Genomic DNA, 26,793 nt, shown 5'->3' with positions numbered 1-26,793 from the left:
CAAAAGTCGAAATTACCCCATTCTTAGTTTTAATATAATATGACCTATATTATTATATATATTAATTTTGATACCTTAACAAAAGCTCTCTGTTTGTAAGATGTGAGACTTCCACAAAAGTCCTTTGAGTCATTCCTTCACATGAATCTTTTGAGTCACTCTGCCTGTGCAACGCGCATATTAGATGACTAGTTTAAAATAAAAGAGAAGAGTTAAAAATTAATATTATCTATTTAACATTTTATTTTCTCTTCCTATCCTCCCACATGTCAACATATATTTTACTCTCTCCTTTTTCAAAATCCGAATCCCACGTTTTTTTACATTGTCTTTGTGTGTGTGCGCGTGTTTTTTTTTTCATATTTTATCTCCAATTCTAACTTTTAGTTTCTCATCCTTCTTCTTTTCTTCTTTTTCCAAATCAACACAATCATAACCATACTGGGAAAAATAAATTTTACATTTACCTCGCGGAAAGCGCTTGTAGACTCTATTATTAAATTATTAAAATGAGTGAAACCGTATAGAAGCTTTGCTTTTTAAGGATACAATACATGGTCAGATCGTTGTAATCAAAGAACATTATAAGATTGTGCTTGTAAAAATTTTTCCAATCACGGTTCTAAAATTTTAATATGGAAAAATTGTTTACAATTTCACTTTACATCGATATAAAATTTGTTGAAAATTTAAAAAATTTACCCTAGACACTTTCTATCGAAACAAATGACCCATTGAAGAAGGGAACACATTCATTTGCTTATTTTGCGCTTCTTTGAGCTAAGGATTGAAGATTTTCTGAGACTGAAGAGGCAAACACTTACTTACAACAGAGCCACACGTAATTATTGTTAGTCCAATTTAATAATTTTCCCGATAGGGGAGTTGTGCTATCGCCGCATCATTGATAAAGTTACAACTTACAATGGCGTGGTGTTCCAATATTGACATCAGGCCTAATCACGGTAACTCGAAGCACCAATCATACGATGATATGATATGGAACTATCATAGTGATCATATAATGAATAAATATAATAAATAGAAGAGAAGAAAGATTAGATATAAATAAATAATATTGTAAAAGAAAGTATATGAATTAAATGAAAAAGAAAAAAGACAGCAAATTGCTGAGGAGGAGGAGAGAACCGAATTTGTCTCTTCACAAAGTCTTCCGGTTCTGGACCTGACCGCCGGACTCTGCATAATTCGAAGCAAATACGGAGACAGAGCAGCGGTCTCTCTCTCTCTCTCTCTCTCTCTCTCTCTCCGCGGAACGGAAAGACATATTCCATTCCCCCCCACCTCTCTCTCTCTGCAGCCAAACAGCCCTTCTCGTCTCTCTCTCTCTATCTCTCTCTCTTTGCTACCCTTCTCGCCCACCAAAACCCTTCCTTTCACCCCCAAACCCCTTCGGGTTCCAGGAATTGCCCCGCACGTGGCGCTGAATTGATTGGGCGATTGGAAGCGGGAAGGGAATCACGGCATATCATCCGCCGCCGCCGAAGCCGGTGAAGTAAAGATGGCAGCAGGGGCCGCGACGTGGCAGCCGCAGGAGGAGGGTTTCAAGGAGATCTGCGGGCTGCTGGAGGAGCAAATATCCCCGACCTCCACCGCCGACAAGTCCCAGATTTGGCAGCAGCTCCAGCACTATTCCCAGTTCCCCGATTTCAACAACTACCTTGCCTTCATCCTGGCCCGCGCCGAGGTATTATGTTTAGCGGAGATTGACGATGATGATGATTGCGAGTGCTCTGTTGGGGTTGACGACGACTCCTGATCGAGGTCGTCTCAATGAGTATTGACTTGAAATTGACATTAGAGGATTGGTTGGAGAAAGTTCTTGTCCTTTTTTTTTTTTGTTTTGTTTTTCTTTTTCAACAGAAAGGTGATTCCTTAATTAGTATTATGAATGCAGTAAGGTGTTGTCAGCTAGTGGAATTGTGTTTGTACAAATTGCAGTACCTGAAAAAGGTGTTGGTTACGGTAAAATCCACTTCCAGTTTTTCCCCGAAAGATGGAAACTTGATAGAAGACGTTCTCAGCTCAGCTGTACTCCGTGGAATCCTTCTCAGTACTCTTTTTTAAAATAAAAAATAAAAAAATATTATGGAAAGTTTATGCCAATTGGTGCAGTGACCCATGAAAGAAGGAAACTGGAACAATTTTTAACTTTTAGTCCAAGCGTTGTCTCTGAATATGTCTGGATTAATTTGAAGTAGAATTATCTTCTCCTCTTCTTCAGAAGTCTGGGAAATTACAGGGGGGCAATATCCCGGAACCTTACTAATTATAATGTAGGCAGTAGCAGAAGTTCAATGTCTTGCATTGTCGGTCTTGGTCCACCATTGGCTATACGAGTGTAGGAGCAAATTTGCTCTACCAAATGCTCTTTCCGCAGGCATCTGCGAGCTTTAAAGTTGCTGCTAATTCAATCTTATATGGTTTAACAGGGGAAATCCATTGAGGTCCGACAAGCAGCTGGCTTGCTCCTGAAGAATAACCTTAGAACGGCTTTCTTGTCCATGAATCCTGCCCATCAGCAGTACATAAAATCAGAGCTATTGCCTTGTTTAGGGTCGGTTGACAGGCACATCAGATCCACCGTCGGAACTATCATAAGTGTGGTCGTTCAAATAGGAGGAGTTTTGGGATGGCCCGAGTTGTTGCAGGCACTGGTGACTTGCTTGGACAGTAACGACCTAAACCACATGGAAGGTGCCATGGATGCTTTGTCCAAGGTAGGATTCGATCTTTAGATTTTATCGAAGTATTATAGTTTTTGAGTTTTGATGGGACTTTTGATGTAAATTGAGCTGTGAACTAGTCTGAGTGGCTAGTCAAGTCCTATGTGTTGGTCTAAAAAAATAATATTGTAAATTTGGCACTTGCATTGACAATCTTCTTGATATTTTATTTGTTCGGACCGTTTATCATGCTTTGTAGCTGATGAGTATAATGTGTGTGTGTGTGTGTGTATATATATAGTAAAAATACGTTGAACATATGAAGGCACTTCTTCTGTCCCTAGTTTCTTCAGGTGTAAATGCAAAGAATATACAAATGGTTTCAATCAAATAGTGGTTTTATTATTATTATTTTTTTAAATCTGTATGAGGAGAAGTTCTGAAATGGTTGATATTGGGACCATTTTACGTAAATATAATGGTTGGCATTGGATTTGGTACAGATTTGCGAAGATATACCCCAAGTGCTCGATTCAAATATTCCTGGCGTACCAGAACGACCTATTAATGTATTCCTTCCAAGATTGTTTCAGGTAAGAGAAGTCTACTTATGTGTCTTGTTCGAGTTTATCGAACTACATTCTCTTACAAAGCATGTCATAGATGATAGACTTTGTTATAAATAGTTTTGTTGAACTATTGAACCATTGCATGTTTTTTCTTATTTGGCTTGTGCTTGTGCAGTTTTTCCAGTCACCTCACACATCTTTAAGAAAGCTTGCTTTGGCATCCGTAAATCAATACATAATGCTGATGCCTGCTGTGAGTACTTATTGACTTGGTCAATTTTCCTTTTTCTGGCTCATGCCATCGATTCTTTATTTGAGATACTAATTCATGGCCATGCATTAGGCTTTATATGCATCAATGGATAAATATCTTCAAGGATTGTTCATTTTAGCAAACGATTCAGCTGGAGAAGTGCGCAAATTGGTGAGTATCATATTCTAATTTTGATATGCATATGATGGACATAAATAAGGTGAATGCGATATTTTGTTATTTTGTGCTTATTATTTCTCTTGGATAATTTTCCTAATGTATGTATTTAATTATGTTGAATAACTTTAAATGCAAGATATGTGATGAACATTCGACATTCTCATTGTTTTTTATGTGGTAGCGAGTGAAGGCAACTAATTTGAGTGGAAACTGCGAATTCATAATGTCATGCCTTGGTTTGTGATTATCACGGGATATGTTAAGCTCTTTCCTGATTTTTTTGATATATCTTCTATTGATGCTGGCAGGTTTGCTCAGCATTTGTTCAACTCATTGAAGTCCGTCCAGATTTCTTGGAGGTTGGTTGATTCGCTGCACCTGGTTGTTTCATATTATTTGTCTTTCTCTAGAAGTTTTTTATGGTTTTGAGTGCCTAAATCGCCATCAATATGGACCTTGTGTTTTCATTATTACTTCATAGACAACTTAGCTCGGAAAATTCTGGCTTTTCTTTGGCATTTCTTGTGATTTTGATTTAGTAGGTGCCTGGGAGCGCTAGACTACGAGATGCCAAGATCGTGATGTTTTAGTTAGTAGTGATTTTTTCTTAGTGACTGGTTTGCTCCTTTTCTTTTACTTTCTTTCTTGGGAAAGATAACCATATTCTCTGAAGCAGGGTTGATCTCTTACAGCTTGGTTATGGTAACTTTATTTGCAGCCTCATCTGAGGAACGTTATTGAGTATATTCTGCAAGTGAACAAGGATTCTGATGATGAAGTGGCTTTGGAAGCTTGTGAATTCTGGTATCTCCTCCCAACATGAGACACATTTATTGAAGAAAATTGATTTTCTAAGTCCAGCTATAACTCTTGATTCTTAACTTCATTGATTCCATAAATTTAATGCTTAATGATTTATCTGGTGATGACTTGCAGGTCTGCGTATTGTGATGCTCAGTTGCCTCCTGAAAACTTGAGAGAATTCTTGCCAAGACTTATTCCAGTGCGTCTATATAGAGATAAATTTACTTTTGCCTCTAGATGTATAGATGGAGTGTCCTTTCAACTACTACTGCTGCTTATACTTTATTTGTTTGTTTGTTTATTATTATTATTTTTTCAATTGTAGGTGTTATTATCAAACATGGCTTATGCTGAGGATGACGAGTCACTTGTTGATGCTGAGGTCAGTTTTTTTTTTTCGGATGAATAGGTCAGTTTTATTATTCTACTTCTCTATTTAACTCTTAGCAGATCTCTTTGCTGTGATTTTACAATTTCCTCTTCGATATTTGTAGGAAGAAGATTCTCTCCCCGATAGAGATCAGGTTTGATTTATGATTAATGTTATATTATCATTTTACTTTTATGGTGCTTTACTCACCAAAGGTGTGAGAATTCATCTGTTTGTTTGATTTCTCCTATTGCAGGATATCAAGCCCCGTTTTCATACATCACGACTTCATGGGTCTGAGTATGAGGAAGATGATGTATGTAGTTTACTTTTGACATGGGTCTACAAATATAATTCCCAAGATATGTATGCAGTATTGTTTAATTTATTAAGATTATAAGATGTTCTTTTGCCTAAGATATAGATATCCAAATAATTGCAGGATGAAGATATTGTTAATGTATGGAATTTGCGGAAATGTAGTGCTGCTGGTCTTGATTTTCTCTCAAATGTCTTCGGCGACGAAATCCTTCCTGCATTAATGCCGATAATTCAGGTATGTGATTGGCTCTCCTCTAGATTAACATATAGAATTGTTGCTTGGCCATTTTTTTCCTCTCCTTTTATATTAAGCGTCAAGTAGTAGTTTTAATATATATGTGTCTATATGTTCTTCATCCTCTTAACTGCTGTAAATTATTAGAATTTTTCGTTGAATTTTTCATCTTTTTTATTTTAACTTTCCATGATTTAGAGTTGCCCTCATATTCTAGGAATAGTGGAATTTTTATTTTTAAGTCGTCAGAATCTTAGAATTAGCGTGCATCAGATCACAAGTAGTCTGATAGCTCATTATTTGAAAGGATTTGTTTCTTATAGAATTGGGTGCAAATATATCTCAGGGGCTTTGTTTTAGTTCTTTAATCTTTGTGTGTTTTTTGCAGGCTAAGTTGTCAGCCACTGGAGATGATGCATGGAAAGAAAGGGAAGCTGCAGTTTTAGCCCTTGGTGCGGTTGCTGAAGGTTGCATAAGTGGTCTCTATCCTCATTTGGCGGAGGTAAACTAATCAGTGATGCATGATAAAGAAAATTGTGCTATTTCATTTTCTCCAGTTTTAATGTCGCTGACTTATCATTTGAATATATTATATTAATTTTTTTTTTTTTTGGTGGTGGGGTTAGGGGGGGGGTGGGGAAGGGGAGGAAGGGGGGGTTTTTGGGTGCGTGCAGGAGTCCTAAAAGGGGATACTAGGAGGGAGGAGGGAGGGTATATAAAACCCTAGGAATATGTATATGTTGGGTGGGGGTAGAGTACGATGCAATCCTGATTTCGAGTGTTGTGAGTACTTTGACATATATTCGCTTGACCTTTGCTTAGGACTAGTAGTTTGCAAAGTGAGTAATTTATTTATCTTCATACTGTTCCCCTTTTCTTTGAATATACATATGTGTGTGTGTGTGTGGTGTTTTATCCTACTGCAACTTATTCATGCATGACATGCACTTGTTTCCATTTCGTCACTCACTAATTTCTATAACCAACTTCCTATCTTTTTATCTCGTTTTCTGCTTATATATACAATGCGTGTGATTTTTAAAATGGTGCAGATTATAGCATTTCTTATCCCTCTGTTGGACGATAAGTTTCCACTCATCCGAAGTATTACTTGCTGGACCCTCTCTCGTTTTAGCAAATATATTGTTGAGGTAATATTAAATTCTGGCCATGTAATTTGCGTTCTCTACTAGTCCCAGTGTTTCTATTTAGCAGACATACATTACGCAAGTTGTAGTTATCTCAAATTTCTATTTATTTGTTTTAGGGAGTTGGTCACCCGAAAGGCCGAGAGCAATTTGAATACGTGCTTATGGGGCTCTTGCGAAGAATTTTAGATGATAACAAGAAGGTGCAGGAGGCTGCTTGCTCTGCTTTTGCAACACTCGAGGAGGTCTTGACCATTGCCTAAAAGTTTTTTTTTTCCTTTAACAACCTTAGCATGTATCTTAGTACCAGTGTTATTTCCAAACAGGAAGCTGGCGAAGAACTGGCTCCGAAGTTGGAAATTATTTTGCAGCATCTTATGTCTGCATATGGGAAATATCAGGTTCCTATTTCAATGCAGGCACAATTGATTGATTTTATATTAAGCTACCGTATTGTTTTAGATGGACGGGGTTGTTAAGCTGGTCCTTTGTGATGAATCAAATCTAGGTTGCATAGAATTAGATAACCTTCCTGAATTAGGTTATTTTATAGTCTGTCTCATGTTTGGTTTTAATGTGATCTTTGCTGTACGCAGAAACGGAACCTCAGGATTGTTTATGATGCAATTGGAACACTAGCAGATGCTGTTGGTAGAGAACTAAATCAGGTATATTCCCATACTTTTACTGTCTCTAACACGTTGCTTGCAAGTGGGGTCCAATAAATGAATATGACATCTTCACAACATTTGAACTGTTTATGCAGCCCACTTATCTCAAGATCCTAATGCCTCCACTGATTGCTAAGTGGCAACAACTTTCAGACGCAGACAAGGATCTTTTCCCCTTGTTGGAATGCTTCACGTCTATTGCACTGGTACGGCCACCTCCTTGCCTCTTAGCTCCTGTTGTTGTGTTGATTAGTTGCGTTCTGGAGTTTGGATATGGGAACACAATTTTGCAGTTAGTAACTGAAATGGGCTGATTTTGTATATCATAGAGGACATAATAATGGGTGCTTAGGCATCTGTGTTACCACAGTTGCGCGTGAAGAATGCAAAAATTGTTTGTATATGTGTAAAGCCTAAACCTAACGAGTCATTACTTTTCCAGGCATTAGGTACTGGATTTTGTCAATTCGTTGAACCAGTATTTGAGAGATCCGTACGCATTATACAAATTCAGCAGCAAGCAAAGGTAGCGTATCTATCTATTATGTCATGTTTCTGGTTCTATGAAGTTTCTCCATGAATGATTTTGTCATTGCCCACCATGTATGTGTACCTCTGTGACTGCTCCGTCTGCTTATCATTACCAGTTAATTGTAGTATCTCCCCCCCCCCCCCCCCCCCCCCCCCTCTTCTTTTTTCCTCTTCAAATTCTTCTTTGCCTGAAAAATTGCACAAGAATTAGTCTTTTGTCCTATTGAACAGTATTACTAGTTGAATTTGCCTGTTATGTTAGAAATGTAATGTTTGAACATTGATTGCAGGTTGATCCTGCTGCAGCTGGACTCCAGTATGATAAAGAATTTGTGGTCTGCTCTCTTGACCTGCTTTCCGGACTTACAGAGGGTCTTGGCAGCGGTATAGAAAGCTTGGTATGTCTTCTCTTCTGTGTAATGATATGATTTGTTGAAACCTGACATATTTCTTGCCCTTTACTATGTAATTTATTTATTTTTTTAAATCATTGTTAGGTTTCTAAAAGTCGTTTGAGTGATTTGCTCCTGCAATGCTGTATGGATGATGCATCTGATGTACGTCAAAGCTCCTTTGCGCTGCTTGGAGATCTTGCAAGGGTAAGTTGGGATCTCATCATCTTTGTCTTTCAAATTAATGTTGTTTTTATCTCCAGTTTTGCTTTATTTTTTGGAAACTAATGAGTATCATAACACTCCCTTATCTATATATTTAAGGCTTCTATCGTTGGGCCTTGGCTCTTAACATGTTCATGCTCTTAATTTAAATATCTAGAAGCCTCATTCGTCAGTGTCACCCTATAATTTCAATTTCCATGTTCCAATGCCTAGTCTATACAATTATCTTCAATGTAATTTTTAGTTTCCCAAAAACCTAATGATATGTTTATACATCAATAATAACCTCCATTGGATTAGGAAAATAGTGTGAAATGTACATGAAAAACTACCTCTATTATCCTCAGGCATGCCCTGCCCATTTGCATCCTCGGGTGGCTGAATACCTTGATATTGCAGCGAAACAACTGGTAAGTGAAAGTTGCCTTTTCAATTTGGAGCTACATGTAACTAGTCAGGATTCTAGCTTCACCTATTGGCACACCTTATGTAGGCATCTCCTAAGTTGAAGGAGTCTCTGTCAGTTGCAAATAACGCCTGTTGGGCAATCGGGGAACTCGCAGTCAAGGTATATTGATGCTCTAAATTTTGTCTGTTTTTGTTGACAAGTTTTTTATTTTGTGGCTTTTGCCTTATTGTTGTATATTCGCATATTTCGATTCAGATTCGGCAAGAGGTCTCTCCAGTTGTCATGACAGTTATGTCATGCTTAGTTCCTATTCTTCAACATGCTGAGGTATAATCTTCCCCTCTCTCTATGTATATTGGTTATGCGAGTGTTTTGCGGACTATGCTGATTTTGGTTTTTATTTTTATTTTTTTATATTCTTTTTATTGCTGATGAACAGGAGCTCAACAAGTCACTTGTTGAAAATAGTGCGATAACTCTAGGTCGGCTTTCATGGGCTTGCCCGGAGCTTGTGTCTCCACATATGGAGCACTTCATGCAACCGTGGTGTGCTGCTTTGGCAATGTAAGTGTTAGCTTTCATTAAGAGACGCTCTCTTCAAACTTCAAAGGAGAAAGACATGTATATAGAGATGATTAAAATTTTCTGTTTCATAATGTTACTAATTAGGATTCTGGAATCTTTGCATAATTTTTCAGTAAGTTTTTGCATACAGTTGATATAAAATAGTTATGAGATGTTGAAATGCCGTACAGCTCTGCGGAACTTAGGTGTTAGTGATCAGGAAAATAAGGTCTAACAAACTGGTTAATATTGCAGATGCTGAAATACCTTTAATCAAAGATATGCTAAAAAAGGATAATAGCAAATCTTGTATGTATGTTAAGGAAAGTGGACATTAATATTTATAAAATGGAAGTCTAAGAAACTCCATAATATTGTTAAGAGGGGCATGCAGTTTGTGGATATATCTTTCTCTGAACAGCATTATATTTTAAGGGTTCTGATGAGGAACTTGTATTTACTTAGGATACGTGATGACATTGAAAAGGAGGACGCTTTTCGGGGTTTATGTGCTTTGGTATGCTCTTCTTGCCTCCCATATTCTTTCTGAATTCCTCGGAGCAATTCGGCTTGACATTTTTTATTCGATATATTAATTTTTTTCCCTCTCTTTTTAAATGTACCTGCAGGTGAGAGCTAATCCATCAGGGGCTTTAACTTCTTTGGTTTTCATGTGTAATGCCATCGCGAGTTGGAATGTAAGAGTGTCACTTAGCTCGTATTAAAGCTAGTTTCTTGATAATATATGCTAAACACAATATTTTGCATTTACGTGGTTGTAGGAAATTCGAAGCGAGGAGCTGCAAAATGAACTTTGTCAGGTGTTACATGGTTATAAGCAGGTCAGTGTTTTGCTTGCTTAAAGATTTTCTTTGATTCTGATATAAAGAGTGAATGTTTAGACCAATCGAGACAATTCCATCTCGGTGTCATTTTAGATAATTGGGACTTACTCGGCATCTTCTCTTTGTAATGAATCCCCTCGATTCTTCAGATGCTGAGGAATGGAGCATGGGATCAGTGCATGTCTGCGTTGGAGCCCCCTGTGAAAGACAAGCTCTCAAAGTACCAAGTCTAGCAATTTTTGACAGCTGATTTGTGCCATTTTACCCCACCATCAACTGCTGAATTTGAGCCTGCAATCACAACAGAGCTTCAGTGATTTTGCGCATCATCACCCAAGCATTTTCGGTCCATACATATTTAGATTGGAACCAGGTCAGCCCGCTAGGGACGACGTTACACAGTCGTATCGTATAGAGTGAACATGGCCCCTCCATGAGGTCCAACATGCCCTTCATAAAGAGGAACGTTGATGAAGATGAAGTTCGGGTTAAAGATGTTATATAAATATATATATATATGCAACTATGGATTCTTTTACGTCTTTAGATTCGTCCCCCGAGTGTTGAGTTCTAGATGTGTAAAGAGTTTTTTTTTTTTTTCTTTTCCTAATTTATGGTTTCTGATTTCTTCATTATTTATTTTCGGGGGAATTAAGGTTATTAGGTTTACGTTCTGTTCTGAGGTGAATTTGTGTTGTACCGTAGACGAAGCTTGCGGGTTCTGGCTCGGATGGAGCAGCCATAGCTTTTGGTTTGTGGGAGCAACAACTGTTTTTGGTATGTTGGGTCCATAAGTCATTGATTTTGCTGTCTTTTGTCTGATTTCACGTCCGTACCGTAGATTGAGAGATGTGAAGAATATGTTGGTTTTCTCTTGTTTATTTATGAAATGAGAATGGGGAAAAAAAATTTGAATTTGTGTATTTCAATGTTGTCCATCTTCTAATTTCAATGATTCTTTACCGGGAAAAGCCGGATTTTGAGCTCCGATATGCAGTTCGTATTCGGAAACCATCTGCGTACATGAGGAGAAAGTGAATTGCATTCTGCTGATATTTACATGGATCTTGAGTTACCAAAAGATGTGGCGTGGGCCTCAGGGTTCGTTGCATTGGTGATAAAGTGGGTAAAACTCCGGAAGGTCCGAACTGATGCTAAATCGAACCCAATGCTTCTTCTCAGTGTAACGAAGGCAAGGTTCTAGAACCAGACCAACCACCACAGCTAAGAGACTGAGGGCCATCACCTTGTGAGAGGCAAGGGCCACCACCACGAGAAGCAAAACCGTAGGAGGAATGCACATGAGAATCGAACCGACTGTGCCTATGGGTATCTTATATGGCCTTGCAGCCTCGGGATGTTTGACTCGCAGCTTCACGAATGCGACGAACTCCATTATCATGCCAAAGCAGTAGAGGAAGTTCTCCGCGGCCACAATCTCCTGGAAGCTGAGCCACGAGAGCAGAATCACGCCAGAAGCCGAGAATATTATCCCTGTGAGAGGGGTCCCATAGCGGGACCTCTTAGCAAAGAACTCAGGGAGCATGCCCCTCTCGGCCATTCCTAAAAGCTGAAAAGAATCGCTGCTCATCTCGGCTACAAACATTCCCATATTCGATAAAGCAGAAGCTCCCTGGATCCAAGTCCTAAGCCAGACTCCTCCGATTATTGAAGCAATGTTTGAAAAATACCCATCCGACCACTCATCGCGATTGACTGGAAGTGCTCCGGTCCCAATGAGGAGGGGGAAGAAGTAGCTCAGGACAACTAAAATGACACCGTAAAATAATGCTCTGGGAAGGGTTCTGCATGGATTGTCGACTTCTCCGGCAAGAGTGCTGATAGAATCCCAGTAATTCAAATTCCAGAAGAGAGTATTCAGGTACAATCCCCAGTCCACGTTCCCAAGATCAACTTGGACCCACCTCGACGGTTCCAGCCTAGGGATCGCGATGAACCCCATGACCACAAAGGGGAGAAGTGAAAAAACTCCTAATAATATTGCAACCCACCCGACTATAGTCAATCCTCGATAGTTCATATAAGTGAGAGCCACGGTTATTGCAAGAATGGCAATGATTCTTGGCGGCCCTCCTTCTAAGGCCGGGATAGCCAACTTGACGTAGTCAAGGAAGAGGACAGGATATAACGCGTTATCGATGACTCCGCTAAGCCACTTCATCCATCCCTGCTGGAAACCCCAGTATGGGCCCAGAGCCGAGGAGACCCAGACCACGTAACCTCCGTTCTCGGGGAACATCGTTCCCATCTCAGCTGTTATTAGGGCTTCAGGAACGCTCCATATGACGGGAAAGAGCAAAAAGCCGAGAAGGGCCAGCAGGGGACCAGCTGCCTTCACGCTGTCTTCCACCCCGAACGGGCCTCCTGACACCTCATAGAAGATGAGGAACACGAGAGGGATGATAGAAACCTTCTGGAACTTTTCCAGTTTCGGCGAAGAATGTTCCCCGAGCAAAGTTGACTCAGCATCGTCCTGTCCCCGCATTTGCACAGAAATTTGCTTGGTCGATGAACTCCTATGCTTCTGCGTAAAATGAAGCCCGAAAAACTTTCAGGAAAAACTCACACACACCGTCACGACCCGCAAGTCTCGTGTTCGGAACAATGGTAGAGCAAAGTTCACTAGTCCAGAGAGAAGTTGCCGTGTAAGGCCAGAACCCGGAATTCCTCTAGGCGAAAAATAGAGATCGAGATCATAAGGTATAACAATCACTAAGTATTCATCAATCACTGGGCATGCAAAGGGCAAAAATCCGTCCTTTTTCTTTCAAATCTCCCATCAAATACAGTGCCCAGATCCACAGCACAGACAGAGCTTAAACACAGCACAGACATGGCGGGCTACCCTCAATTTAAAGACGCCGTAGAAGACTTACCTCTTCTTCTGATCGGAACACAGTGACCGGAAACGAAGAACTGGAACTGCTACTCCGTTGACAGCAATATGTAAATTAGCAGAGAGAGAGAGAGAGAGGAGCTTGCCATTGCTCGTCGGATACAGATCACAGCGGTTCACTGCTCGAGAGCTGAGCTGATTCCACGTGTCGGCTCCGCCGCAGCAGTGGCCTCAGGTGCCGACACGACATCGCGACCCGGCATATCCTCTGGCAGTCGACCGGCACCCCAAACCCAGAGAAGAAGAGAAGCCATTAACGACAGCGGAGTAAACGGTGACGGAGAGAGAAGGAAACGGTACCATTGCATAAGCTTTTCATTTTATCATCAATAAATGGGGAAGAGGAGTTTGACTTCGTGAAATACTAAATTACAGTTTGACTTCTTCAGGGAAAATGTTTGGTGGCACCCTTGAGGTTGAGATTTCTCACTTTTAGGCCCTGATATTTTTTGAGTCTTTGCATTGTAACCCCCAAATACCATAGGAGTAGACCATTAGCTTTTAAGAGCGAATTTTGGTCACATGATACACGTGCATACGGGTTCCCTATCATGTCTGAAGTACTAGAGTCACGTGATAGCCACGACCGAATCCCAATAAAGACCACTTTCGCAGTGTCAGATTAGTACGCATATTAGCGGATTACATTGATGAGGACCATTGAAATTAACCCGTTTCTAGAGAAAGCAGCAATAGTTATAGCTCTTTTGAATCAAACAATATGTACGAAAATTTGTTATCTCAGAAAGTACCTCTCACTTGCATTTCTTACTATCGTACAGCTGAAAATAAATGCGAGGACGAATCCTCTATTTTGGACCGTATAGCTCCATTGTGCGACGAGGATTGAACCGGAAATTCTTTCTAACTTCGTTGAAGGGATTTGAAAGGAATGTGGAAAATCAACCACTTTCAAGCTATAGATGAGTAGATAGATGGGTCTGAACTTTGAAAGGTCCAAACTAATGAACTTTGAAAGGTCCAAACTACTGAGGTTCAAATCAACTGAAGTTAATCCACTTGTCGGGGAAGTTAGACAAATATTTACCATATGTTAAGAAAATATACATCGATCAAGGTAGAATAACAACCCTTTCAAGTTTTCCGAGCCGCATTTTATTCAAACAATCTATTTTCAAGTTTTCAAAAATTATCCCAATGATTTTATTCAATTATTTAAAAGTTCTTTTGCTAATAAGTCCACATAGAAGCACAATATAGTCATTTAACTAGTGTTCAATCTCGTGTTTTGTACCGATTTGTGTTCATACATTTATATTATTTACAAATAAAAATTACAATAAAAATACTTTTAGTTATTACAATAAAAATTACCTCTCAATTGTATTTAGTAAGAGATTTATGTACATTTAATTGCATGTATTAAATACTTTTAATTATTATCTCTGTTTTAAAATTTTTTTCCATATTCTTTTAATATTCTTATAATTATTATATAGTGAGCTGGAGATTTAGATACACTAATTGCATTTATTAAAAATATTTAATTATTATCTTTGTTTTTTAATGTTCTTTTTCCATATTTTTAAAATTTTACTTTTCAATATGCTCGTACATACATATATTTAGTTTTTATGATAAATTATATATATGCTTCATTAATTTCAGTAACAATATCAAAATTTTTAAATCAATTTCTATAAGCTAGGCTCAATTTTCATAATATTGTGTTAAGTTAACTGTGTGTATGCATTTATCACTTATATATAATTGAAAAATTACAGCAAAAATTTTCTCTCAATTGCATTTAGTAAGAGATTTGTGTACATTTAGTTGCATGTATTAAATATTTTTAATTATTATCTTTGCTTTTAAAATTTTTTTCATATTCTTTTAATTTTCTTATTATAATTATATAGTGAGCTAGAGATTTAGATACACTAATTTCATTTATTAAAAATATTTAATTATTATCTTTGTTTTTTAATTTCTTCTTCCATACTTTTTAAATTTTACTTTTCAATATGCTCGTACATATAATGTTTAGTTTTTATGATAAATTACATATATGCTTCATTAATTTTCGTAAGAACATCAAATTTTTTATATCAATTTCTATAAACTAGGCTTAATTTTTATAATGTTGCGTTAAGTCAACTGTTTATATGCATTTATCACTTATATATATATTTGAAATATTACGACAAAAAAGTTCTCTTGATTGTATTTAGTAAGAGATTTAGGCACATTTAATTGCACTTATTAAATACTTTTCATTATTGTCTTTGTTTTTATTTTTTTAATATTCTTTTAATTTTCTCTTAATTATTATATAGTGAGCCGAAGATTTAGATACATTCATTGCATCTATTAAAAATATTTAATTATTGTCTTTGTTCACTAATTTTCTTTTTCCATATTTTTTAAATTTACTTTTCAATATGCTCGTACATATATAAGTTTAGTTTTTATGATAAATTATATATATGCTTAATTAATTTTCAGAATAATATCAAAATTTTCATATTAATTTCTATAAGCTAGGCTCAATTTTTGTAATATCGTGGTAACTATTTATGTACATTTATCATTTATATATGATTAAAATATTGCAACAAAAAATTTCTCTTAAATGTATTTAGTAAGAGATTTATGTACATTTAATTTCATTTATTAATACTTTTAATTATTATCTTTGTTTTTTTAAATTTTTTTTCCATATTCATTTAATTTTCTTGTAATTATTATATAGCGAGATGGGGATTTAGATACATTAATTGCATTTTCTAAAAATATTTAATTATTATCTTTTTCCAAAATTTTTAATATTATTCTAAGCATTTATTGTGCACTCAATCTCATTTATTATGCACCCAATTAAATTTTCGTTATATATAGATTTAAAATTATTTTCCTTCCCCTCCATTTTTCTTATTAATATATATACCCAAATAAGGTAAAAATTTCTCCCATATCCTTCCATCTCCTTTCTTAATAAACACATCCAGCCAATCAAAGTGGGTGTAGCGACATTGATGCACGCCCTCTCCTAGTAATTTAAAGGTTGTAAGTTAGATACTCATTAAGACTATTCGTGCCCATTTATTAAATATTATGATGTCTATTTTATTGTACTAAACCATGAGTCCCTTATAACAAAAAAAAAAAACGCATCCATCCAATCAATATTATAACTTCTCGTCCCTTTCCTTCCCTTCCCTTTAATGAATTATATTCAAACAAATTTACTGAGTAAATGCAATCACCAAAGGGGTGAGCATGGGACTGGGACAAGACAATACACTTTTTAGCTTGAGTTAGAACTATTTATTGAATTTTCAAGAAAATATTAGAAAAGTATTGTCATTTTGAAAAGAAATTTCTGATTTCACGACTAGATTAAGCATTTCGTCTCGGATTTCAAACTTTCGAAAAACAAAAGATCACATATATTATTCATAACACAATTCAGTAAGGGGTTATATGGTTTGGAAATTGTTAGATTACTGAGAATATTGAGAATGATGGGAATATTATATCCCATTTATGAAAATCCTCGAGAAATATATTCCAATATGAAAATTACTAGGCTATTGAACCCATGCAAGTGTTGTACGAATTTCGTAAAGAAAATTTATTATGAAATGTTAGATATTAAGATAATTATTGATATATATTTATACGTTTTTATACTGCATAAACTTTATTACGATAAATTTCATACTCACGCTAGATAATATTAATTTAAAAGTTCATAAGCATGTAATTCATGTAAAATATTTCATATAGATGATCTCAATTATCCATTCAATTTATAAGAAAATAATTATAAAATTAAAAAAGATGCGATATTCCTAACTTTAGTTAATGAAAAAAAGATCGATAATCATAGAGGCTATAAAAATTTAACATTAGATATTCACTATAGTCTTTTCCTCACTCATATGTCATATATCAAGTTCTCTAAATTTGAATAATTTTAGATAAGATGACTACTCACTTCGATGAGATACTTACTTCATTTTAACTTTCACAAGGCTAATAATTAAGTAAAGTTTGATAATTCTTAATTTCCTTTAAATTATATAAATATTTATTTGAAAATAAAATAACAGTTGCTTATATAATAACAATAAGATATTAAAATTCTTCCATAATGTTTCTTTTGGATTATCTTCTTTAATTACAGTAATAACTAATATTATTCAATTTCCATTATGATATACTAATTTATAATATATTTACTATTATACCCCCATTTAATAGGGTGAGATACAGTTTTATGTGTATATATATAGATTGTGTTCGGAAAGTATAATAAATTACTGAAAATGTAAATGTTGTAGTGTTTGATATTTAAATATTATATATAAAGGCCACTAAAAAAATATTACAATGTCTTGTGGGATGAGAAGAAATAATTTTTCGGAGGATTTTGAGAAAACCGCTCGTCTAATTGGGAAAGTGAATCTCACGGCTCGCGGGACAAGATTTCCACCCGATAGTCCGTTGATCCGTTCCGATAGAAGTGAGAAATCCCATTCAAACGAAGCAAAATACGGGGAAGAGTTGGAAGAATCCCCCGGGAATTCCCAAACATTCCGACGAGCCAAATAAAAGTTCAATGATAAATCATAAAAATCATCACCTTCGAGCCACACGAACATTTTAGAAAGATGAGATGAATACAAATAATATTTTTCTTTAAAAAAAATATAATATAATAATATTTATTGAAAAGAAACATCCAAGATTAGTCATGGTTTTTTATGCTTATTCCGAAATCAAACACATTCTAGCTTTTTTTTTTGGAACCAAATAATGTAAACATTTTTTCAGTTTGGAATGGGACGGTTTTAGGGGATTTATGACCGACAATTTATTTCTGAACACTCCTACCTACCGATAACTCCCTGAGAACTTATATTGACGGTCTCATGCCATATTGAAATTCAAGGGTGTACTTGGATTTAATTTTTTTTTAAATTTAATTCAACTCCATTTATCTTCAATTCACATAATTATTACTTTTTTTTAATTTTTTTAACTATTATATTCAATTTTTAATACTAAATTTTCTAAACTACTCATTACTTTTTTTTTCACAATTCAACAACACAATCATTACTTTATCTCAACTATTCATTACTTTTTCGCATTTTTCTCATAATTCAACAACACAATCATTACAAATCAATTAAAATAAAAACTCAACTTTAATAGCTAATTAGATCAGATGGGCCCGCGATCGACGAAAGCGCGCTCCCTGCCCAGACCGACAGAACCCTTCCACCGCACGAGGATGCACTCTCACTCCCTAGTCATGGCCGCACGGAATTAACCCCCACAACTGAAAATAGTGAAATAGTGAAATCTATTCCCTCCCTCACCTCGCGGGGGCAACAATCAAACTGTGCCACCTCACAAGGAAATTCTCAGTTATTAACAACGACACAAACAGAGGAAGGAAAGGAACCTCTGCTTCTGCCTATGCCTCTGCTTCAACTCACTCGCTCGCTCGCTCACTCACTTCACTCAATCAGTCAATCATTCAAATTCCGTCTCGATCCTTCTTCTCCAATCACAAACCCCAAATATCTCAACTTTCCATCGAAGCCATCGCCCAAATCGGGAAACCCATTGAACCCCGCAGCTTAAATCTTCCCAATTGGCAATCGAAAATGGACAAAAATCCTTCGAATGGATCGAACTATCTTGATCACCTCAATCGCCCGCGGACCCTAATCGACGCCCATTCCTCTTGCTTCCTCATCTCCACCAATGGTCTGGGCCCCAACCACCACCACAAGGACTTCGCCACCGCCACCGCCCCCTCCGCCAAGCTCGAGGTCTCCGACATCGAGATGATCTCCCTCCAGTCCGCCACCTACACCAGCCTCCGGGACCTCATCCCGTCCTCCCCGCCCGCCATCATGTCCCCCACCAACAACTCCAGCTGGTACGAGATCCCCATCCGGAACCCCCTCGTCAAGCAGGCCGCCCTCGCCTACCTCCAGCCCATGTCCACCCCACCGGAGGTCGGCGACAAGGGCCTCCTCGCCCGCCTCCGGGAGCGCTGCGGCTGCCTCCGGTGGCTCCGCGACGTCGTCCTGGCCGCCCTGAGGGACGCATTCTGGGGCCCGCCGGAGGAGGCCGAGCCGGAGGACGACGAGGAAGAGGAAGAAGAAGAAGAAGAAGATGATGATGGGAAGGAAGGTTGATGGAGAGGGGGCGGAACCAGAGCTGGAGTCAACTGGTTTGACTGGTAGATAAGAAAAGATAGATACAAAGGGTATACTCATGAGTCCTAATCTGTACAGGCCAATTTTGTTTTTTGTTTTTGCCTTTTTTTTTTTTAAAAAAAAATATTTCATTTCATTTTCTTTGCGATTGCGAAGTTGATTTACGATTCTTCTGTGTAAATAATCAAACAGGAAATTGAGATTTTTGTTGCCCGAGTCAGAAATATTTTAAATATGAAATCCCCATAAATTCATTCTATATGATTTCATTTTCATCTATCCATTACTTTTGTCCATTTGGTCAATTGCAAGAGAAAACAATCGTCTCCTTTGAATTTAAATAAGGCAATAAAATTAGTATGTAAGTAAAATGAATAATGACGTGTGACACAGCTGACAAATTTTACCATTTGAGTGACGAATTTTTATATCTCGACACAAGGTGACGTACTAGAAGCATCTCACATGCCCCGAGGCAAATTGATTGACGTTGCTTGAGAAAGAATTAGTGTCATTCAATAAGTTCAGAATATATCTCGAAAATAACGTATGAATAATTAATATGATAGTAACGGTCAATTTGATGGAGAATTGTTTATGTTGATTACACATTAGTAAGTCGTTACGTAGAGGGTTTGAGCTTCGACCAGGTGTCAAGGGGACGGACGACGGATTTGGTTTCCAAGTCATCATGCTATCACGCGCTTTGTTCTCTCTCAGCATTTGCTTATCAATTCAAGCCATACGAAAAGTACAGGGGTTTGTTATTTGTATTCTCCTACAAACCTAAACGTGTCTTAAGTACAAATTTAGCTCGAATCATCGCACTGATGAACCCAATAAGTTAATCACGACTCTTTGTTTAAATGAGCATACAGCTTGATAATCATATGCGTGATTATTTTGATATGTCCAAAAAGTTGTTTCCTTGATAAAACGCAAGATTTACTATTAAATCGAGATTTTGTTCGGTAGAAGGGTTAATTTTAATTAGCCTCAGGTAGTTGAAAGGTAGTCTTAAGATGTCCGTCGAGGTCTTTTAGGTCATCTTAAAATGACCCATCTAGCTGTTTCAACATATGAATTTCAGTCGGGCGTTTTGGACTTTTGAAGAATAGGCAAACGGGGTCCTTGCACAAACTTCAGGGAGTATCTGGCAACAATTTGAACATCAGAGGTCGTTTTTTGACCACACTTAAAACTAGAGAGGGCAAATTGAAATGAACTCTTAGTTATATAAATAATAAATACATGAATAAAAAAAAAGTGCAATAGCATTGTACATATTTTCCATTGAAGAAAATACTATAAGGCCTGAGATCGGTTGGAGTACACGAAAACAATTTGAGATCTTTATCATATTTATCTGCAGTGAGAAGGATGTAATTAGCTAAATACATTTTATATATTCACCCCAAAAAAATACATTTTCTATACGAATTGATTTTTTTTCTCCCTAAATTTCATTTTTCCAAATGTTATTATATGATGAAATCATCGTCGTAAAATTGGGTCTTCCGGGACTGTCCAGAGAGGTCCTGAATGCTCCGATTATATTATCATATATGGGACCCGACAAAACATAAATTCTGATATTTTTGGTAATATGCTAAATTAAGTAATCATTAGCACCTAAAACATACCAAACAGCTCAAGGAGAGAAGAGGCGTGCAACGACCAAGACTGCTCCTGTGTGCATCTCACCTCACATGAAGTCTGGCTTTGTTCTTTGCCTTGTTTGAGTGACTTGAATATGCATCTAAATATTGCTAAGAATCTTTCGCGGGATCGATTCATATATGTAGCGAGGTCCTTTGGATTGTGCCGATGTTTCAATGGATCTTTGAGATTTTCTATTATATGTTTGTAAACTTGAATACATATCATCAATTAACCGAACATTCGAAAAACCTTTTTAAGTAATTTTCTTCTCAATCATTTTGTAATGGTCGATTATGGTATTGCATGTTGCACTTTCCTTCGCTTGGAAGAATTATTTTGCCCATGCAAATCGTTTGTTGTTCTGTTTCATATATTTTTCTCCCAACGAAATTAAAAAGCAAATGTATCTCTCTCCTATATAGAATTTATACTATTAAATTATTTATTGGTTTCATGTAGGCACTATAAATTAAATAATCGTTATTCCAGAAGGGGAAAAATGGTAGGCAATCAAGTTATCTTCTTCACAAATCAATTCGCAAAGATTCCGAAAGGGGAAAAAGGGTGGGCGATCATGTTATCTACTTCACAAATCAATTCGAAAAGATGCCTAGATTATATGAATATATATATAAGAGATGATTTTTTCCCTTTTAATATCATATCATGTATATATCCATACCATTTATCATTAAGAATTCACCACCAAATATACGTAAATCAAGCGTAGGATTTTCTTCTAATGGTAACGTTTTTCTTAATATAAAGAACATGTTTCGGGACATAATATCTGTTCCAAATTATGTGCACAATATGAAGTGTGAACCATATATGTACAGTGAAAAAAATGATTTATTGTAACCAATTTTATGATATTTTAGTTATTCACACGGTCTATATTAAATCTTCAAGGTTTTAATAATTAATAATAAATTTGAATTTCGTAGCTAAGGGAAAGTGAATAGAACTCAGTACTTCGTTAATTACAGATTTTTTTGGCAGTTTTATTTTTCAAAATTTCCTATTTCAAAGGAAGTTTAATCTTGTAAATCTTTTTTTTTTTCGGTAGGAATCGTGTAAATCCAATTTAATGGCCTTGTAAGACCATTTCATTATATGCATATAGATATAGATTTTTATTGAAGAATTCATATGCTTTAGTATTGAAAATAAATACGTGATTATCACACAGACATGAATTTCTTTGGGTGCATCTAAATAACATTCGAGCCAATCGGAAGAAAAGATAGACATTGGAAATGATAGGTGGGATCGAGTCAAGAGTATAATGATCGATTACATGGAAAATAATCTGCTCTCCCGTCCCCGGACCTTGACCTTCTGGGATCATGAAATTTGCACTGAAGTACGAGTCACGAGGAGTGGGACAACTAATTTTTCTATAATGACACATATATAGTTGCATAAAAAAATGATTGGATTTCTTATGTGTTAAATAATTAGTTAGGCCTTATCGACTGCAATTGGTCCAAATAGCAAAGGGAAATTAGTCCAAAAAATGATTGGATTTCTTATGTGTTAAATAATTAGTTAGGCCTTATCGACTGCAATTGGTCCAAATAGCAAAGGGAAATTAGAGAGAGAATCATAATTATCCTTCTGAGCCAGAGAGAGAGAGAGAATCATTTTGTTTGACAATATGGAAGAAAACAACAAACGGCAAGATGATAAGGCAATTATTCGTTCTTTTTCTCTCTCTCTTTCCGTACATTTTGATATTCGAAATTTCGATGTCTTGATTAATCCAATTCGTTCCGAATCACTCCCTAAATAATGAATTTCTCTCAACATGAAGTTTTTCCATTCTAAAAATTCGAACTCGAAACCTTGTTTATTTTATCATTCACCCAAGAAAAAAAAAACCATTCTATTAATCTTTAATATAATGTTAAATATGCCACAGGCCCGCAGTATAGTAACTGATGGATCGATTCGAGACTAGCCTAATAAGACAAGTTTTGTGCATTATCCACCTACCCAAAAGCCAAATTAGAATCAATGCTCTTTCTATATATAAACAAATTTAGACAAAATTAGCCTCTAATTTGTCTTTTTGCCATAGTAGCAAAAGGTGAGTTCTATATATATAAAAAAAAGAATAGTATAATGCAGTGGCGCACGTTCTCGTCCGACAACTAAAATGTTATAGGTTCAATACTTAATGTGACTACTTATTCCCCTTTATATTAACTATTAAGATTTTTATTTCATTATATTAGACCGATTGACCTCGTTTTATAACAAAAAAGAAAAGGGAGATTCTTGCACGAGAACTTAATATAGGTTGCCCAAGCGAAGCCAGCATATAATAGCTAGGAACTAGGGCTAAGCTTGGTGATCGAACATCATGGTAAAATCTAGATTGACTCCTGTAATATCATGCCGGAGAGTATCAACCACTTGCGTGGTTTGTGTAGCTAAAATTATCTTTCATACTAGATTTTTAGACACGTGCGATGCACGGATTTTATAAATAATTTATGATACAAAATAGAGTTGGTAGTCATAAAATAAGAGATCGCATTTCATTATAACTGTTAACATGAATTTTATAAATATAAATATAAATATAAATACAAAGTTTCTTTTTTTACTCCACAAATTGAATTTATATTTATATAAAATAAAATTTTGAATTTAATAATGATTGTTAATATGGATTCATAGCTATATAATATATCTAAGACTATCTTCAGCCACAGTCTTTGAATTGAGTCTCCGAAGTGGGTTCCTCACATTATTCAGAGATAAAGTCAACAACAAGAGAGACTCACAACTTCAACCATAGTCTCTATTTTTGAATCTCTAAAGTAAGTTCCACGGTTTGAATTAAAAAGAAAAAAGAAAAAAAGGAGCAAAAGCTGTCGCATAGAGCCCAAAGGCTGCCATGCGGCAGCCATCCATTGGTCTCTCGTTTGAGAGACATCGCAGCAAGGGCGTCTCTGCCCCACATCTCTGACGACACCACATGGCGTCAAAGACACGGGTGAGAAATCCCCGCTGCAGATAGTCTAACGCACCAATAAATTTGTTATTTATTTCATGAATTTCAATATGTTAATTTCATATTTATGACAACAAATATTATTTGAGCTACCAAATATCAACTTTTGTGAAATATACCCAATTGTCATATAACTATCCAAATCATATAATTAGGATCCCATTAAATCATTGCTTTTATAAAATTGCCATATATTCAAAAATTCAATATTTCTTAGAAATAAAAATTGTGATACAAAAATACATGCCAAAAATATAAATAAATGGGAACTGATATTCCTTTGGCCACCCCTTTAATCACCAGAAGAAAAGGGAATGGATACAAACAAATTTCCATTAATGGTGGCGTGAAAAAAATTAAAATATAATACTTAATTATTGGGATATAATACTTAATTGATACAAATTTCAATTAGATATAAATTGACATTTCTATCCCTACGATATTACAAAATTTATATCAATTACATTATCTTCGGTGGATTTTACAAAAAATATAAATTTAAAAAATCAAATTTCAACTGTTCACACCTGAAATATATGTGTGAAACATACAATTATTAAAAAATAAAAAAAAATGGGAACTGATATTCCTTTGGCCACCCTTTTAATCAAAAGAAAAGGAAATTGATACAAACAAATTTTCATTAATGGTGTCGTGAAAAATTAATTAAAATATAATACTTAATTGTTGAGATATAATACTTAAGTCATACAAATTTCAATTAGATAAGATTGACATTTCTATTCTTACGATATTACAAAATTTACTGTTATGACTTTATTTATTGTTCAATTGTCAAGTTTATACATATATATATACACATATATAGATGGACTTACTTGGTGTTCACATGGGTTATAGATAATAAAGTACGTATATTATTCGTTATAAAAGAATAACAAATAGATTTTTCTGGATATTACAAAGGAGATTTATGATCGTAGTACCATAGAGCATAATCTCAAGTACACGGCACTTATTAAGGATGAAAGAGATGAAGCAGCTAGCAGTGTCCACTTAATTTTCCAATGCTTAACATCTTAAAGCAATGGCATTTTTTATAGCAATTGCTTTCTTGAATCAAGCAGGGTCAACCTATTAGCTATACATATTGTTATTATATCTATCTACATCCCTTGAAGAACCTATGCATGTGACAGATTCTCTCCGTCTTTGAACAAAAAAATGATTATCTCTAATTAAATACTATCGTGTGGTATTGTTTAATTATTTAAATAGTGAATACTTTTAAACGCAATGAAGTTTAGCGTTACCGTGGATCTTCTCGATCATCCAGTTCGTGAGACAGGCTTACATATTGAGAAAAAAAAATGTGGGCAAGCATGTCTCACGAACTGGACGATTGAGAAGATCCACGAGTAACGCTTAAACTTATGTTTAAAAGGTATTCATTACTTGCATAGTTAAACAATACCAGACGACAGTATTTAATTAGAGATAATCATTTTCTTGTTCCCGATTGTATCTATACTCTAGACTTAGTTAACCTGTGGAAGATGAGGCTACATACCATTAGGAAATCATAGATATGCGAGAACTGACCGGTTACATGTTACTCGGCTCAATTTTACATATGTCGATTCCTTTTATACTTATTTTTCATGAGAATTAGGTTCTTAAATTTTACATGAATAGAGTACGATGGCAACTCTAGACTTCCTATGATGCTCAAACGCTAATAGAGCTGGGACCTACGTACATATATGTGATGAGTAATTGAGTCAGCTAGCTAGCCTGCCTTTCTCAAAGACTACTCTTCGGGGATGTTCTGAAGCGTCGGCCGCCATGGGCAACGGTGGCTACCAATGCCCCTGGCTGCGTTGCCACTTTTGGAGAACTTCCTCTGCCACAGTAGATTCAGCCGCTGCTCAGCAGGCGCAGATGACCATGGGAGAGGCATCCGCCACGTTTGATGTGATGCCTTCTTTGCGCCTGATTTCTTGACCAGCTCCAACACTTGCTTGAGCTCATTCTTCCTGATGACCACCTTCATCGTCACCGCCGCCCCTTTTTCTCCGTCCGTGCCAATTTTGGCCCGGATGAGAGCCGCTTCCAGGCCACTGATAATGCTCTTCTTCTTGTTAGTAGTCTCTTCAGCCACATTGAGATATTTCGCCACCTTCAGCTCCATGTTCTCGATATCAACTTTATATATCAGTTCTGATTAAGTATCTCAAACATGGGCTCCTTTATATATGTATATATATGAATATGTAAACATATTTATTTATATAACGGAGTTGCCACTTGCCAGCGGTTATTGGATAAATTAATCGAGGGAAAATGTCTGAAAACAAAAGATGTTTCTCTTAACTAACTTCCAATCATGAAATTGGGGGGCGGTTGACCCAATTACCATTTTTTTTTGGCAATGTTGATTGCCTAATGATTAGTGCGTTGGGGATTGATAACTAAAGGGTCGTGCGTGTCGATGAACATTTCTTTTGTTAAGACTCTTCGGACATAAACCCATGGAGCTATAAATGCACGGCCTGATATTGAACGATGCATGAATTAATCGAGCTATTTTAATAATTTGACCAGCAATTAATTTTCACAAACGTTCCGAGAGAGGATCACACTTCTTGTTGAATCGGACCATTTGACGAGTTGGTAATATGTATACATGCATATCGAAGAGAATTAAAGTTATGAAATATTTTGCCATTTATGATTTGGCTGAACTGGCCATTTGGAGTTTATTAGTAGTACCATGGAATGCTAACTTGTGTCCCATGGTAGAACACAAACCTCAGCC

At 36.2% G+C, this 26,793-nt stretch overlaps 2 protein-coding genes across 3 annotated transcripts; one reads left to right on the top strand and one right to left on the bottom strand.

Annotated features, from left to right (window-relative positions):
• Positions 1 to 1,159: 1,159 nt before the first annotated feature.
• On the top strand, positions 1,160 to 11,127 carry LOC116195026 (transportin-1). The gene is made up of 29 exons (XM_031523980.1): positions 1,160 to 1,708; positions 2,454 to 2,741; positions 3,191 to 3,280; positions 3,432 to 3,509; positions 3,600 to 3,680; positions 3,998 to 4,048; positions 4,408 to 4,493; positions 4,626 to 4,692; positions 4,819 to 4,875; positions 4,988 to 5,017; positions 5,120 to 5,179; positions 5,306 to 5,419; positions 5,808 to 5,921; positions 6,472 to 6,570; positions 6,687 to 6,812; positions 6,894 to 6,968; positions 7,164 to 7,235; positions 7,334 to 7,444; positions 7,681 to 7,764; positions 8,060 to 8,167; positions 8,267 to 8,368; positions 8,734 to 8,796; positions 8,880 to 8,954; positions 9,051 to 9,122; positions 9,235 to 9,359; positions 9,825 to 9,876; positions 9,989 to 10,057; positions 10,142 to 10,201; positions 10,354 to 11,127. Exons 1-29 carry the CDS (start codon positions 1,523 to 1,525, stop codon positions 10,435 to 10,437), a joined length of 2,679 nt encoding a protein of 892 aa, XP_031379840.1. The 5' UTR covers positions 1,160 to 1,522; the 3' UTR covers positions 10,438 to 11,127.
• On the bottom strand, positions 11,126 to 13,450 carry LOC116195027 (probable polyamine transporter At1g31830). 2 transcript variants are annotated; one of them, XM_031523983.1, is made up of 2 exons: positions 13,102 to 13,450; positions 11,126 to 12,749 (listed from the first exon to the last, which is right to left on the bottom strand). In XM_031523983.1, exon 2 carries the CDS (start codon positions 12,708 to 12,710, stop codon positions 11,301 to 11,303), a length of 1,410 nt encoding a protein of 469 aa, XP_031379843.1. In that variant the 5' UTR covers positions 12,711 to 12,749; positions 13,102 to 13,450; the 3' UTR covers positions 11,126 to 11,300. The 2 variants fall into 2 exon arrangements, with proteins under 2 accessions (XP_031379843.1, XP_031379842.1); XM_031523982.1 differs by having other exon boundaries at positions 13,208 to 13,449.
• Between the last annotated feature and the right edge of the window lie 13,343 nt (positions 13,451 to 26,793).

The sequence above is a fragment of the Punica granatum genome, chromosome 2 (assembly GCF_007655135.1).
Source record: "Punica granatum isolate Tunisia-2019 chromosome 2, ASM765513v2, whole genome shotgun sequence".
Taxonomy (NCBI): Eukaryota; Viridiplantae; Streptophyta; class Magnoliopsida; order Myrtales; family Lythraceae; genus Punica; species Punica granatum.
Note: the sequence above shows the minus strand (reverse complement) of the source record. Positions and strands in the feature narration are given on the sequence as shown.